At 41.9% G+C, this 12,869-nt stretch overlaps 1 protein-coding gene across 1 annotated transcript in view; it reads right to left on the bottom strand.

Annotated features, from left to right (window-relative positions):
• Positions 1–842: 842 nt before the first annotated feature.
• si:dkey-219c10.4 (high affinity cGMP-specific 3',5'-cyclic phosphodiesterase 9A) overlaps positions 843–12,869 on the bottom strand; it is a 109,906-nt gene continuing 97,879 nt past the window's right edge. Inside the window, exons 12-14 of the mRNA XM_043694198.1 lie at positions 8,521–8,625; positions 5,809–5,955; positions 843–1,747 (exon numbers count right to left, since the gene is read on the bottom strand). Of these exons, the coding sequence (XP_043550133.1) occupies positions 1,487–1,747; positions 5,809–5,955; positions 8,521–8,625 (513 nt within the window). The 3' untranslated portion in view covers positions 843–1,486. The remainder of the gene's footprint in view (positions 1,748–5,808; positions 5,956–8,520; positions 8,626–12,869) is intronic.

Consider the following 12,869-nt stretch of genomic DNA (forward strand, 5'->3'; position numbering starts at 1 on the left):
TCAAAATAGCAGTCAAAATGTCTTTCTTTAATATTTTTGACGTGAAGAATATGTCATAAATAAACATTATCTGTAACGATACTGAAAGCTTATTTATGTGTTGTTCTATTCACGTGCATTTTTGCTCAGTATTTACCCTGTTTATTATTTAGTGTTAAGTATAAAACTCACAGATGAACTTTTCACATTGACAGCGAGAGAAATTCATGATTTCTTTTTCCACATTATTGTTTTCAAGTGCAGGATTACAGTACAATGCACAAAATGACTTAGGAAACAGCCAAATATTATTTAGATGATTTCTGACAGATGCTTAAATACATAGATGGGTGGGATTTTGTCTAGTTCTGACAGTTTGACTCACTGCAGTGTATTGTTTGGCCCAGATTGTATGGCAGTAATGATGGTGGAACTGTCACCATGCCCCTTCATTATTTCCCTGAAAACTGATGGTAACCTCTGGAGTCACCAAATGTGCAATTAAACAAGGACTATACTTCGCTATAGAATATGCAGAGTGATGGTATAGTGGTGAGCATAGCTGCCTTCCAAGCAGTTGACCTGGGTTCAATACCCGGCCATTGCAGTGTTACGGGGCGGCAGGGTGGCTCAGTGGTTAGCACTGCTGCCTCACAACATCAGGGTCCCAGGTTTGATTCCAGCCTTCACACTGTCTGTGTGGAGTTTGTACATTCGCCCTGTATCTGCGTGGGTTTCCTCCGGGTGCTCCGGTTTCCTCCCACAGTCCAAAGATGTGCAGGTTAGGTGAATTGGCCATGCTAAGTTGCCAATAGTATTAGGTGCATTAGTCAGAGGGAAATGGGTCTGGGTGGGTTACTCTTTGGAGGGTTGGTGTGGACTTGTTGGGCCGAAGTGCCTGTTTCCCACACTGTAGGGAATCTAATCTAATCTAAATTCCTGTGAGCGGAGATCAATTCAGAAATCACTGAACTGATGAAATCGGCCCATTTTGCACTGTATTATCACTGTTAAAAGCAGCCCAAAAACTACGACTTGTTACTAATTGTGTTATTTTCCCAACACCAGGGAATCTCTTCTAGCCTTGGAAAACCAATGTGATATTTTTCAAAATCAACACTTTTCATCCAATAATAATCCCAAGTTTTGTAATGTAATAAAATGTAACATTTATTATGATATTTAAATTTACAATAGAAGTATGTCAATCTTTATTTTAATCTGTTGTAAAATTTATCAAAAGTGAAAGGTGGTCATTGCATTTTACTTCCTGGTTTGCTGTCTGTGAAAATACTTCAATGTGATTAGCTGCTTATCCTGCTTGCTGACATCATTACTGCTGGATAGCAAGAAGTCTCATGCCAAATTCAAATTAACATTAGAAAAGAGGAAACGTGTGCCAGAGAGTTAGTGATGAGCAGGATTCTCTGCAAAATCTAGGCCAATAAATACTTATTGTCTGTTTGTTGGGATCATTTCCAAGCTCAAATCCTCTGCTTTTACTTATTTACTCAAATTTCTGCAAAGGTTGCAATGCTTTTGTCTTCTTCAACATGCCTGAGCTGCTGACTTTCTGCTCAGTACTGATGACAATTTTATTGGACTCAGTTTGATCTGTATTTTTTTGGTTTTCATCTTGCTTGTCCAGAGGTTTCACTACTTTATCACACTGTGACCCTCCAGTACGATTCTGTTTCTCCTTTTCCAAGGCTTTCTCCATCTCTGTGTAATAGTCCAAAGCCTTTCGCACAGGGTCAATGATGTGTTGCTGTAAAACACACACATTGCTTTTAATACTGCTGAGAGTTAAAATGTGATAATTCAATACAATGACAAATAAGTGTAAATAACCTTGCCTACTAAAATTATGTAAGAAGTGTGGGTTCTTCTGGCACACAGTGGTAGTGTCCCTAGCTCTGAGCAAAGCGGCCTAAGTTCAAGCCCCACCTGCTCCAGGATGTGTAATAACATCTCTGAACAGGTTGATTATAAAATGTCTACATCCAATTGGCATGGTGCTAAAAGAAAAAGGTATCATTTTAAAACTGAGGAAAATTTAGGTTAGAATCGTATGAGCAGTACACTCTACTTCTTCCTTAACCAAGTACCAGCTTTTTAACAGTTTTCTGCATCACTAACAGTGTTGCTGGTAACAACAGATGGATTTGTAGCAGTTTAAGATGATGGGGCAGCTTCTCAAGATGCTCTTCTCACCGGCAAATGGAACAGGCAATAAATGCTCGCCTTACTAGTGATCCATGGACAAGTGAAAAAACACGATTTACTCAACTCAAATGTTTTGATAATTCAAATTTTGCCACATGACAATTATCAGGAGTGGGATATACTGGAGTAGTCAGTAATTCTATGTATATGTTTAAATGTCGCAAGACCTTCTCACTTGAGAACAAATAAGATGGAGTGACATGCACTCAAGTTGAATATTTCCTCTGTTATGTAATACTGGCAATTTTATTATATTACAATGAAGGGAATTGCAACTTAACGTTTCTTTTCTCTTTGGATGCTGGTTATTCCTGGATTGCAGTTTCATTACAGAGCACAGCACAGTCCTGCTTAGCCACTTGAGTGTCAGGAGTCTGACAACTCATCTCTTCTTGATGAATGCTTATCAAGAAGTATGCAATCTGACAAGATACAAAATTTAGAACTACCTGTCTGGTACCGTTATACCTACTTATGGATGCCACAGTGGCTCAGTGGTTAGCATTGCTGCCTCACAGCGCCAGGGACCCGGATTCGGTTCCATCCTCGGAAGACTGTGTGAATGTTTGCACATTCTTCCTGTGTCTGCATGGGTTTCCTCCAAGTGCTCTGGTTTCCTCCCACAGTCTAAAGATGTACAGGTGAGGTGGATTGGCCATGCTAAATTGTCCGTAGTGTCCAGGACGTGTAGGCTAGGTAGATTAGCAATGGGAAGTGCAGGGTTCAAGGCATGGGGTGAGTCAGGGTTGGATGTTCTTCGGATGGTCAGTGTGGACTTGATGGGCCAAATGGCTTGCTTCCACACTTTAGGGAATTCTATATATACTCAAATGTATCTTAATTATCTGTCACATCCATATGTAGTTGATAATGTTTAACTAAATAAATTTCCCTTAGCTTCTCCTGTTCCACAGAAAGTACCCAAACCATTTCAACCTTTTCTCATAGTTATAATTCTCAATTCTTTGTAAATCTTCTAAGTATTCTCTCTAGTATAATTACATCTATCCTATAATACACTGAACAGAAAAATGCATAATGCACTAGCTGCAGCCTCTTCTGTGTTTTGTTTGATTCTGGTAAAGCTTGTTGTCATAATCTAGGCCATGGCTAATAAAGGAAACAATCCCACAAGAGTTAGTGATGGTGTATTGGCAATGTCACTCAACTAGCAATCCCACAACCCCAGGTGGATTAGAGGACTCTTTTAAGAAAGGCCCATTGAATTAAGTGCCATTTAGATACTTCACTGACCACTAGTGAGGCCTTTCCCTGGACCAAGGATCCCAGACTAATTACTGATTGAAAGCAACGTATACTCATCAGTACTGCCTGTTAATGCCATTGTATAGGAGAGGTCTAGGATCAGCGCCAATGGCTGAGGGAAGGATAGGTTACTGGATCACTGGGTTTCTGGGTCCATCAATGACGCGCCTGATAATGAAAGTTTCAAACTCCCCCTCCTGCTCTGCCAGAGTTGCCTTTTCAGGTTCCACGCATGGTGACAGGCAAGCCCACTAACGGTTCAACACCAGCGGTAGCAAGATGACACCCTAAATGGGCATTAATCGCTCATATTTGGGCCTCACTTGGTAGCACGTTGGGAAGGATGGGGAAGCATTGCCACTCTGCATATAGTTGTGACGGAGGCAGGAAGGCAGCAGTAGTCAAATCACCATCCTCCCACCTGATTTATTGCCCCCCCAACACCAAACCACCATGGCAAAGGACACAAAATTCCACCCAATACTGTTACCCTTAGCTCGGTGTGGTAGCACCTGAATAGTAGAAATATACAAAATGGCCAGCACACACAGGCTTCTTAGTTTTGAGAATTCCTGCGTTTCCTGGCAACCTTTACCTAGCAATGTTCCTTCAAGCAGAGTTTCAAAGACTCAAGCCTATGAGAGATAAAATTTCTCTTTACCTCAGTCTTAAATGGGAAACATCTTATTCTTAAACTGTGTCCCATAGCCCTAGTCTCTCCCACAAGGGAAGCATTCTTTCAGCAGCCACCCTGTCAAGTTGACTAAGAGTTAGGAATTAACCTGAAGGAGGAGAAACAGCTTAAATAGCAGCTGGGCTTGCAACCTTGTTATACCAGTCAAAGAGATAGATCTTTATGGGTTAAAATTATTAGGGTCCAAATGGAGGCACCAAGACTAATACAGGACTCTCTCTCCCTGTAGCAAAGGTTTCAGGAAGTTATCATCAATTATGGAAGTCTGACTAGTACCTTTGCCATAGTGATTCAGGGAAGTGGCTGCAACATGGGGGGAGAAGAGGTAATTCATTATTTCCTGGTGACTAAGCCCCATGTCTTTTCAAACACATTGATATGTTTTCTCTGAGTGGAATATACACCCTAACTTTCTTATGATGAATGGCCATTGGTAAACCTGGTGGGAGCAGGAAATTAGTAAGTTGAATAGGGATGCAGTGGTAGTTTCCATTTTTCATTATGTCTCTATCGTAGCCTCAGGTCTCCAAAGGGGATCTCCAGCTAGTAAACCAGAGACAAGGGAGGAGATGACAGCATGTGTCACTGAACTAATAATTCAATGGTCCAGTCTAATGCTCTGGAAACATCAGTTTTCATTTTATCATGGTAATTAATTCAATTCATAAATCTGAAATATAAAGTTAGTCTCAGTAGTGATGCCATGTAACTGCCATTGACTGCCAAAATCAGTTAACACACACCCTCAGGGAAAGAAAGCTGCCATTTTTATCCATTCTGTCTTACATGTGAAACCAAACCTACAGCAATGTGGCTGGCTCTTAATGTCCTCTGAAAAGGCTTAGCAATCCATGTAGTTCAAGGACAATTAGGGATGGGTAACAAAATGCTGGTCTTGCCAATGGTGCCCAAATTCTATGCTGAAACTTTATTGCTGGAACAGCACAGCAGGTCAGGCAGCATTTAGGGAACAGAAGATTCGACGTTTCGGGCACATGCCCTTCTTCAGGAATGTTCCTGAAGAAGGGCATGTGCCCGAAACGTCGAATCTTCTGTTCCCTAGATGCTGCCTGACCTGCTGTGCTGTTCCAGCAATAAAGTTTCAGCTTTGATCTCCAGCGTCTGCAGACCTCACTTTCTCCTCTGCCCAAATTCTATGTAAAAGAAAATAATCTTTGAAAGATAATTTTGGTTGCATTCTAACAAGATAGAATATCCATTCCACTTGGAACAAACATATCAACATGTTTGACCTGGTACATCAGAGCTTGGCAAACATAAGGCAATTATTTCAAGAAGGAGGGAGGAGAGAAACAGTAATACAGAACATTCACCTGAACATCAAAGTATGGAAAATGCTAATGACAAGATGGGCTAAATGGCCTACCCCTGCTCCCTTTTTTATGATTCTATGGTCACCTTGATATTGGATTATATTACAATTTATCATTTGAGTTTTTAAAGCATAAACTGGATTTCGAATACATGTATTGTGGCTATTAAACCTGTGGAACCTTCTTCTCTACCTGACCAATTTGGTGAAAAAGGCAAATTCCTGCCACTGAGAGGAAGTGGCTGTCGACAAGTCACATGACATGGCAATGCCTGCTTGGAAAAGATAGTTAGAAGGACTGATGACTCACCTCCAAACTGGGGAATAGATTTGCGAGTTCGATAAACAATGGCAGCAACACAAAGCGGATGAAACCTGTTTGGGAAGATGGCTTTGTCACCTTGTCCCTGTCCATGAATGGAGACACTGGCAACCCTTCTAGCTTCTCCATGTCACTCTATAAGAAATATTTGAACATGTCCATAAGATCAGAATGCAGAATTGCTAGTGTTTCAAATGATGTGTATTTAATGGCTCCCATAGACAGCACCAAATGCACTTACTGCAGAGGTAGAGAACACACAATGAGACCAAACCAGCAGTACAGTCATTGAGTCAGAGAGACATAGAGTCATACAGCACAGAAACAGAGACAATTGCATTTCTCCAACCAGCCTGTAAGCTCTACATACCCTCATAGTGACAAATTGATATAGGTCTTCATCTCTCTGAAAGAAACCTAATCAAATATCTTAAAAGAACTCAAATCCAGAGCACTTTTTTTTACACAATTAAATGTTAACAGCGAGGATGAAATGATGGTCCCAATTTTCAACTAAGTAATCCAGTGGCAAAAAGAAAAGGAATATCTTGGAATGGAGAAAAAAAATGAGCTGAGATCGAAAATGTGCTGCTTAATCTGAACCCACCCTGTTCCTGCCAAACTGGGTTAATTTCAAACAGGGACCAGATATGTATCCATTAAATTTAATAGTAAAATTTCATCTGCAGAAGTCACAAATCAATAAGCATTTCTGTTCTGTTAAGCTGATGAATAATAGAATGTAAAGTGGGAAATTTGGTTTTAATTCACTCACAGGATGTGGGCACCTCTGGCTCGGCCATCATTTATTGCCCATCCCTAATTGACCAGAGGGAAGTTCAGAATCTACCATATTGCTGTTGGTCTGGAGTCACATATAGGCCAGACCAGGTTAGGATGACAGATTTCCTTTCCTAAAGAGTATTAGTGAACCAGATGGGTTTTTCTCCCCCTGACAGTCGACAATAGTTTTGTGGTCAATACCAAATTCCAGTTTCTTTGCTGTGGTTCTGTTCGCCGAGCTGGAAGTTTTTGTTGCAAACGTTTCGTCCCCTGTCTAGGTGACATCCTCAGTGCTTGGGAACCTCCTGTGAAGCGCTTCTGTGGTGTTTCCTCCGGCATTTATAGTGGCCTGTCCTTGCCGCTTCCGGTTGTCAGTTTCAGCTGTCTGCTGTATTGGCCGGTATATTGGGTCCAAGTAGATGTGTTTGTTGATGGAGTTTGTGGATGAGTGAATTCGACTGGGACAACACTACCATTATAGGGCAAGCCAAACAAAGAACAGCCAGGGAATTCCTAGAAGCATGGCACTCATTTGTTTCCAGCTCGGCGAACAGAACCACAGCAATGAGCACCCGAGCTACAAATCTTCTCACAAACTTTGAACATCCAGTTTCTTTATCGAATTCAAATTCCACCATCTGCCATGGCAGGATTGGAACCTTGGCCCCCAAGATATTAGCTGAGTTTCTGGATTAATATCGTAGCAATAGTACCACTAGACCATCAAATACCCATTGAATATTCCTTTACAGAGCCGATCCAAATTACAGAAAACAATTTTAACTCCTAATTTTATCTGTTTGTATAATGGCTCTATTATTGATGGATGTCAGTTTTCAAGCTAATTATTTTAAAACTAACTATTGGAATTTATATATGACCAGTTACTGGAATTAATCACCAGCTGAATGAGCTAAATCAGTTCAGATAAATTGTAAATTGTGGCAAGGTCAGGATAAACAGTCAGAAAAGCAATAACAATCTCTAAACTCTCCATCCTTGCTGCTAAATGCTTCAGACGACTGTCAAGGTAGTGCCTGTAAATAGAAACCTAAATAGAGACAGTATATACCAAACAAGGTAGCCATTTTCTAATTTCCAATCAAAACCAAATTTAAACATTTATTTGCATTGAATGTAGCGATATAATACTAAAAGCTACTAAATTACATGAAAATTAAGGATTTAAAAATACTTTAAAATTTCTACAGTATTGTGACAGAACTCAACACAGACTTTCACTGATGTGGATTATAATGCTGAATCTGCACGCCATAATATTTAGATGTACAACTCTTCAGAACCACTTGTTCTTTTTTATAATTAAATTTCCCATTGGAATCCCAAATCCACAATTATCTCCTTTTTGGATCCAGCTCAGCCTTATGTTTTCAACAGAAAAATTATGAACAACAACATGAAGTTTCTAACTGTATTTCTGACAACATTAATTACATAAGGGCCTGGAACTTTACAGTTAAGAATTTTGTTGGGCTCCTTAGTGGGCACAACTCTTATGACATTTTAATTTTTTCTTAGTTCTAATCGAAAACTTCTTTTAAGTGCCACTCCAGAACCAGAGTGAGAGTTGATCCAAAATAGGTTGTTTCTTTACGCTTAGAACATTGACAGCTCTGGTCTGCAAAGCTTCTTTCTTACGTATTCAACTGGCAAAGAACTATCTTCTACTACTGTTACCTGAAGAAGTCAGAATCCTTGGAGACACCATCTGGTTTCCTTACAGAATTGCTAATATCCACTCAATTTTGAGTAAGAGTATTCTGAACATCCTACAATTTCTAGCAAAAGGGTACACGGCAAATGTCAGTATCCATTCACCACTCCGTTCCCATTGTAATTCATTGCACCAATATCCTTAACAAAATGGTTCTATTGTATTTAATGTTTTCAGGTTACCTGATTGAAAAACTCCTGCAATAAGCAATCCAGCCAAGGTTCAGCTACATCCAATGGTCGAGCTTCATTGGAAATGTCGCTTACTTTTATAATAATCATTGTAAGCTGTAAGCAAACAGTAATAAAAAGAGTCTGAACTTACTTTGTTCAAAGCAACCAAGTGGAAATGTTGAGGCTACTTTATTTTCTCAGGCTATTTGGTCACAGCTGTGAGACTCTTAAAAATATGCAAGCATTTTTACAAATGGAAACAGACAAACATGTGGCCAACTGAATCTCTGGACACCAACATAATTCTATGTCCTTCATGTTCTATTGTCTTAAATAATTGAAATGGTCAAATTATGAATTTAAAAGTTATCATTTTAATTGTAAGGCACTGCTGCCTTACAGTGCCAGGGACCCAGGTTTAATTCCAGCCTTGGGTGACAGTCTGTATAGAGTTTGCACATTCTCTCCATGTCGGCATGGGTTTCCTCCGGTTTCCTCCCACAGCCCAAAGATGTGTAGGTTAGGTGGATTGGCCAGACTGAATTCCCCATTGTGTCCACGAATTTGCAGGCTAGGTGGGTTTGCCATGTGAAATGCAGGTTTATGGGGATAGAGTAGGGGTGTGGGTCAGGTGGGATGCTCTTCAGAGGGGTGGTGTGGACTCAACGGGCTAAATGACCTGCTTCCACACTGTAGGGATTCTATGATTCTATGAAAAAAATATGTGCACTGGTTTCATCTTATTTATTTAGGAACTGTGAACATTAAATTACCATTTATTGTTTATATTGGACAGAAAAGACTTTGTATGCTTGATAGAGGAGCTGACAATATTCATATACATTCCAAACTCATAAACTCAAGGAGTTAAAAGGACGAGGGCTGCAAGCACATACAAACACTACCATGTGCAAGTTCTCCTCCAAGCCACCCACCATCTTGACTTAGAAATATATCACTGTTTCTTCATTGACGCTGGGTTGGATTTCAGGAATTTCCTCCTTAACAGTACTGTTAAGGTGTATCTATACCACATCAATACCAGTGGTTCAAGAAGGCAGCTTACCACCACCTTCTCAAGGTCAATTAGGAATAGGCAATAATTGGTGGCACAGCCAGTGATGCCCACGTCCCATGAAACAATATACAAAAAACCAAAAGCAGAGAAGAAGACATGTCCAAACTGAAATATTGAAAAAAGAACATTAAAGAAAGAGATGAGTCATGTCATAGAGATGTGCAGCATGGAAATAAATCCTTCGGTCCAACTCATCCATGCCGACCAGATATCCCAACCTAATCTAGTCCCATTTGCAAGCACTTGGCACATTTCCCTTTTATCCCTTCATGTTCATATACCCATCCAGATGCCTCTTAAATGTTGTAATTGTATCAGCCTCCACCACTTCCTCTGGCAGCTCATTCCATACACACACCACCCTCTAAGTGAAAACATTTCCATTAGGTCCTTTTTAAATTTTTCCCTTCTCACTCTAAACCTATGTCCTCTAGTTCTGAAGTTCCCCACCCCAGGGAAAAACCTTTGTCTAAGAAGTTTGAGTGGCTCTGAGGCCCAGAAGGGAAAGGGGGAGAAGAGGAGAGCGCTAGTTTTAGGAGATTCTGTAGTTAGAGGGACAGACAGGTGGCTCTGTGGACAAGGGTGAGACTCTCGGATGGTTTGTTGCATCCCGGGCGCCAGGGTCCGAGACGTCTCAGACCGTATCTTCAGAATCCTTAAGGGGGAGGGTGTGCAGCCAGAAGTCGTGGTGCACATTGGCACCAACGACATAGGTAGGAAGAGGGGTGGGGAGGTCATTCAGGAGCTCAGGGAGTTAGGCTGGAAGCTAAAAGCTAGAATGGACAGAGTCGTCATCTCTGGGTTGTTGCCGGTGCCACGTGACAGTGAGGCAAGGGAGAGAGTGCAGTTGAACACGCGGCTGCAAGGATGGTGTAGGAGGGAGGGCTTCAGATATTTGGACAATTGGACTGCATTCTGGGGAAGGTGGGACCTGTACAAGCAGGACGGGTTGCACCTGAACCAGAAGGACACCAATATCCTGGGAGGTAGATTTGCTAGCACTCTTCAGAGGGGGGTTTAAACTAATTTGGCAGGGGATGGGATCCGGACTTGTAGTCCAGCAAGTAGGTTAGCTGTTTTTCAGGATGTCCAAGAATGTAGGGAGGGAATACTTGCGGACACAGAGATGAGCTCAAGTGTGTATACTTCAACGCAATGAGTATCAGAAATAAGGTGGGTGAACTTAAGGCGTGGATCGGTACTTGGGACTACGATGTTGTGGCCATCACGGAAACGTGGATAGAAGAGGGACAGGAATGGTTATTGGAGGTTCCTGGTTACAGATGTTTCAGTAGGATTAGGGAGGGTGGTAAAAAAGGAGGGGGGTGGCATTGCTAATTAGAATTGGCATAACGGCTGCAGAAAGGCAGTTCGAGGGGGATCTGCCTTTGAAGGTAGTATGGGCTGAAGTCAGAAATAGGAAAGGAACAGTAACCTTGTTGGGTGTTTACTATAGGCCCCCCAATAGCAGCAGAGATGTGGAGAAACAGATTGGGAAACAGATTTTGGAAAGGTGCAGGAGCCACAAGGTAGTAGTCATGGGCGATTTCAACTTCCCAAATATTGATTGGAAGCTCTTTAGATCAAGTAGATTGGACGGGGTGGTGTTCGTGCAGTGTGTCCAGGAAGCTTTTCTAACTCAGTATGTAGATTGTCCGACCAGAGGGGAGGCCATATTGGATTTGGTACTTGGTAACGAACAAGTGATGGGCTTGTTAGTGGGTGAGCATTTTGGTGATGGTGACCACAATTCTGTGACTTTCACCTTGGTTATGGAGAGAGATAGGTGTGTGTAACAGGGCAGGTTTTACAATTGGGGGAAGGGTAAATACGATGCTGCAAGACAGGATCTGAGGAGCATAAATTGGGAGCATAGGTTGTCAGGGAAGGATGTCGTTGAAATGTGGAACTTTTTCAAGGAACAGATACAACGTGTCCTTGAGATGTATGTCAGGCAGGAAAGAGATGGTCGTGTGAGGGAACCTTGGTTGACGAGGGAGGTTGAATGTCTTGTAAGGAGGAAGAAGGAGGCTTACATAAGGTTGAGGAAACAAGGTAAAGACAGAGCGTTGAAGGGATACAGGATAGCCAGGAGGGAGCTGAAGAAAGGGATTAGGAGAGCTAAGAGAGGGCATGAAAAATCTTTGGCGGGTAGGATCAAGAGTAACCCCAAGGCCTTTTATGCGTATGTGAGAAACATGAGAATGATGAGAACGAGGGTAGGACCGATCAAGGACAGTAGTGGGAGACTGTGTATTGAGTAAGAGATAGGAGAGGTCTTGAAAGAGTACTTTTCTTCAGTATTTACAAATGAGAGGGACCGTATTGTTGAAGAGGAGAGTATGAAATGGACTGGTAAGCTCGAGGAGATACTTGTTAGGAAGGAAGATGTGTTGGGCATTTTGAAAAACTTGAGGATAGACAAGTCCCCCGGGTCTGACGGGATATATCCTGGGATTATATGGGAAGCAAGAAAGGAAATTGCAAAACCGTTGGCAATGATCTTTTCGTCTTCACTGTCAATGGGGGTGGTGCCAGGGGACTGGAGAGTGGCAAATGTTGTACCCCTGTTCAAAAAAGGGAAAACGGATAACCCCGGGAATTACAGGCCAGTTAGTCTTACTTCGGTGGTAGGCAAAGTAATGGAAAGGATACTGAGGGATAGGATTTATGAGTATCTGGAAAGACACTGCCTGATTAGGGACAGCTAGCACGGATTTGTGAGGGGTAGGTCTTGCCTTACAAGTCTTATTGAATTCTTTGAGGAGGTGACCAAGCATGTGGATGAGGGTAGAGCAGTGGATGTAGTGTACATGGATTTTAGTAAGGCATTTGATAAGGTTCCCCATGGTAGGCTTATGCGTAAAGTTAGGAGGCGTGGGATAGTGGGAAATTTGGCAGTTGGATAGAGAACTGGCTAACCGGTCAAAGTCAGAGAGTGGTGGTAGATGGTAAATATTCAGCCTGGAGCCCAGTTACAAGCGGAGTCCCGCAGGGATCAGTTCTGGGTCCTCTGCTGTTCGTAATTTTTATTAATGACTTGGACAGATGATTGGTGGAGTTGTGGATAGTGAGGAGGGCTGTTATCGGCTGCAAAGGGACTTAGATATGATGCAGAGCTGGGCTGAGGAGTGGCAGATGGAGTTCAACCCTGTCAAGTGTGAGGTTGTCCATTTTGGAAGGACAAATAAGAATGCGGAATACAGGGTTAACGGTAGGGTTCTTAATAAGGTGGAGGAGCAGAGGGATCTTGGGGTCTATGTTCACAGATCCTTGAAAG

Source organism: Chiloscyllium plagiosum, chromosome 7 (assembly GCF_004010195.1).
Source record: "Chiloscyllium plagiosum isolate BGI_BamShark_2017 chromosome 7, ASM401019v2, whole genome shotgun sequence".
NCBI lineage: Eukaryota > Metazoa > Chordata > Chondrichthyes > Orectolobiformes > Hemiscylliidae > Chiloscyllium > Chiloscyllium plagiosum.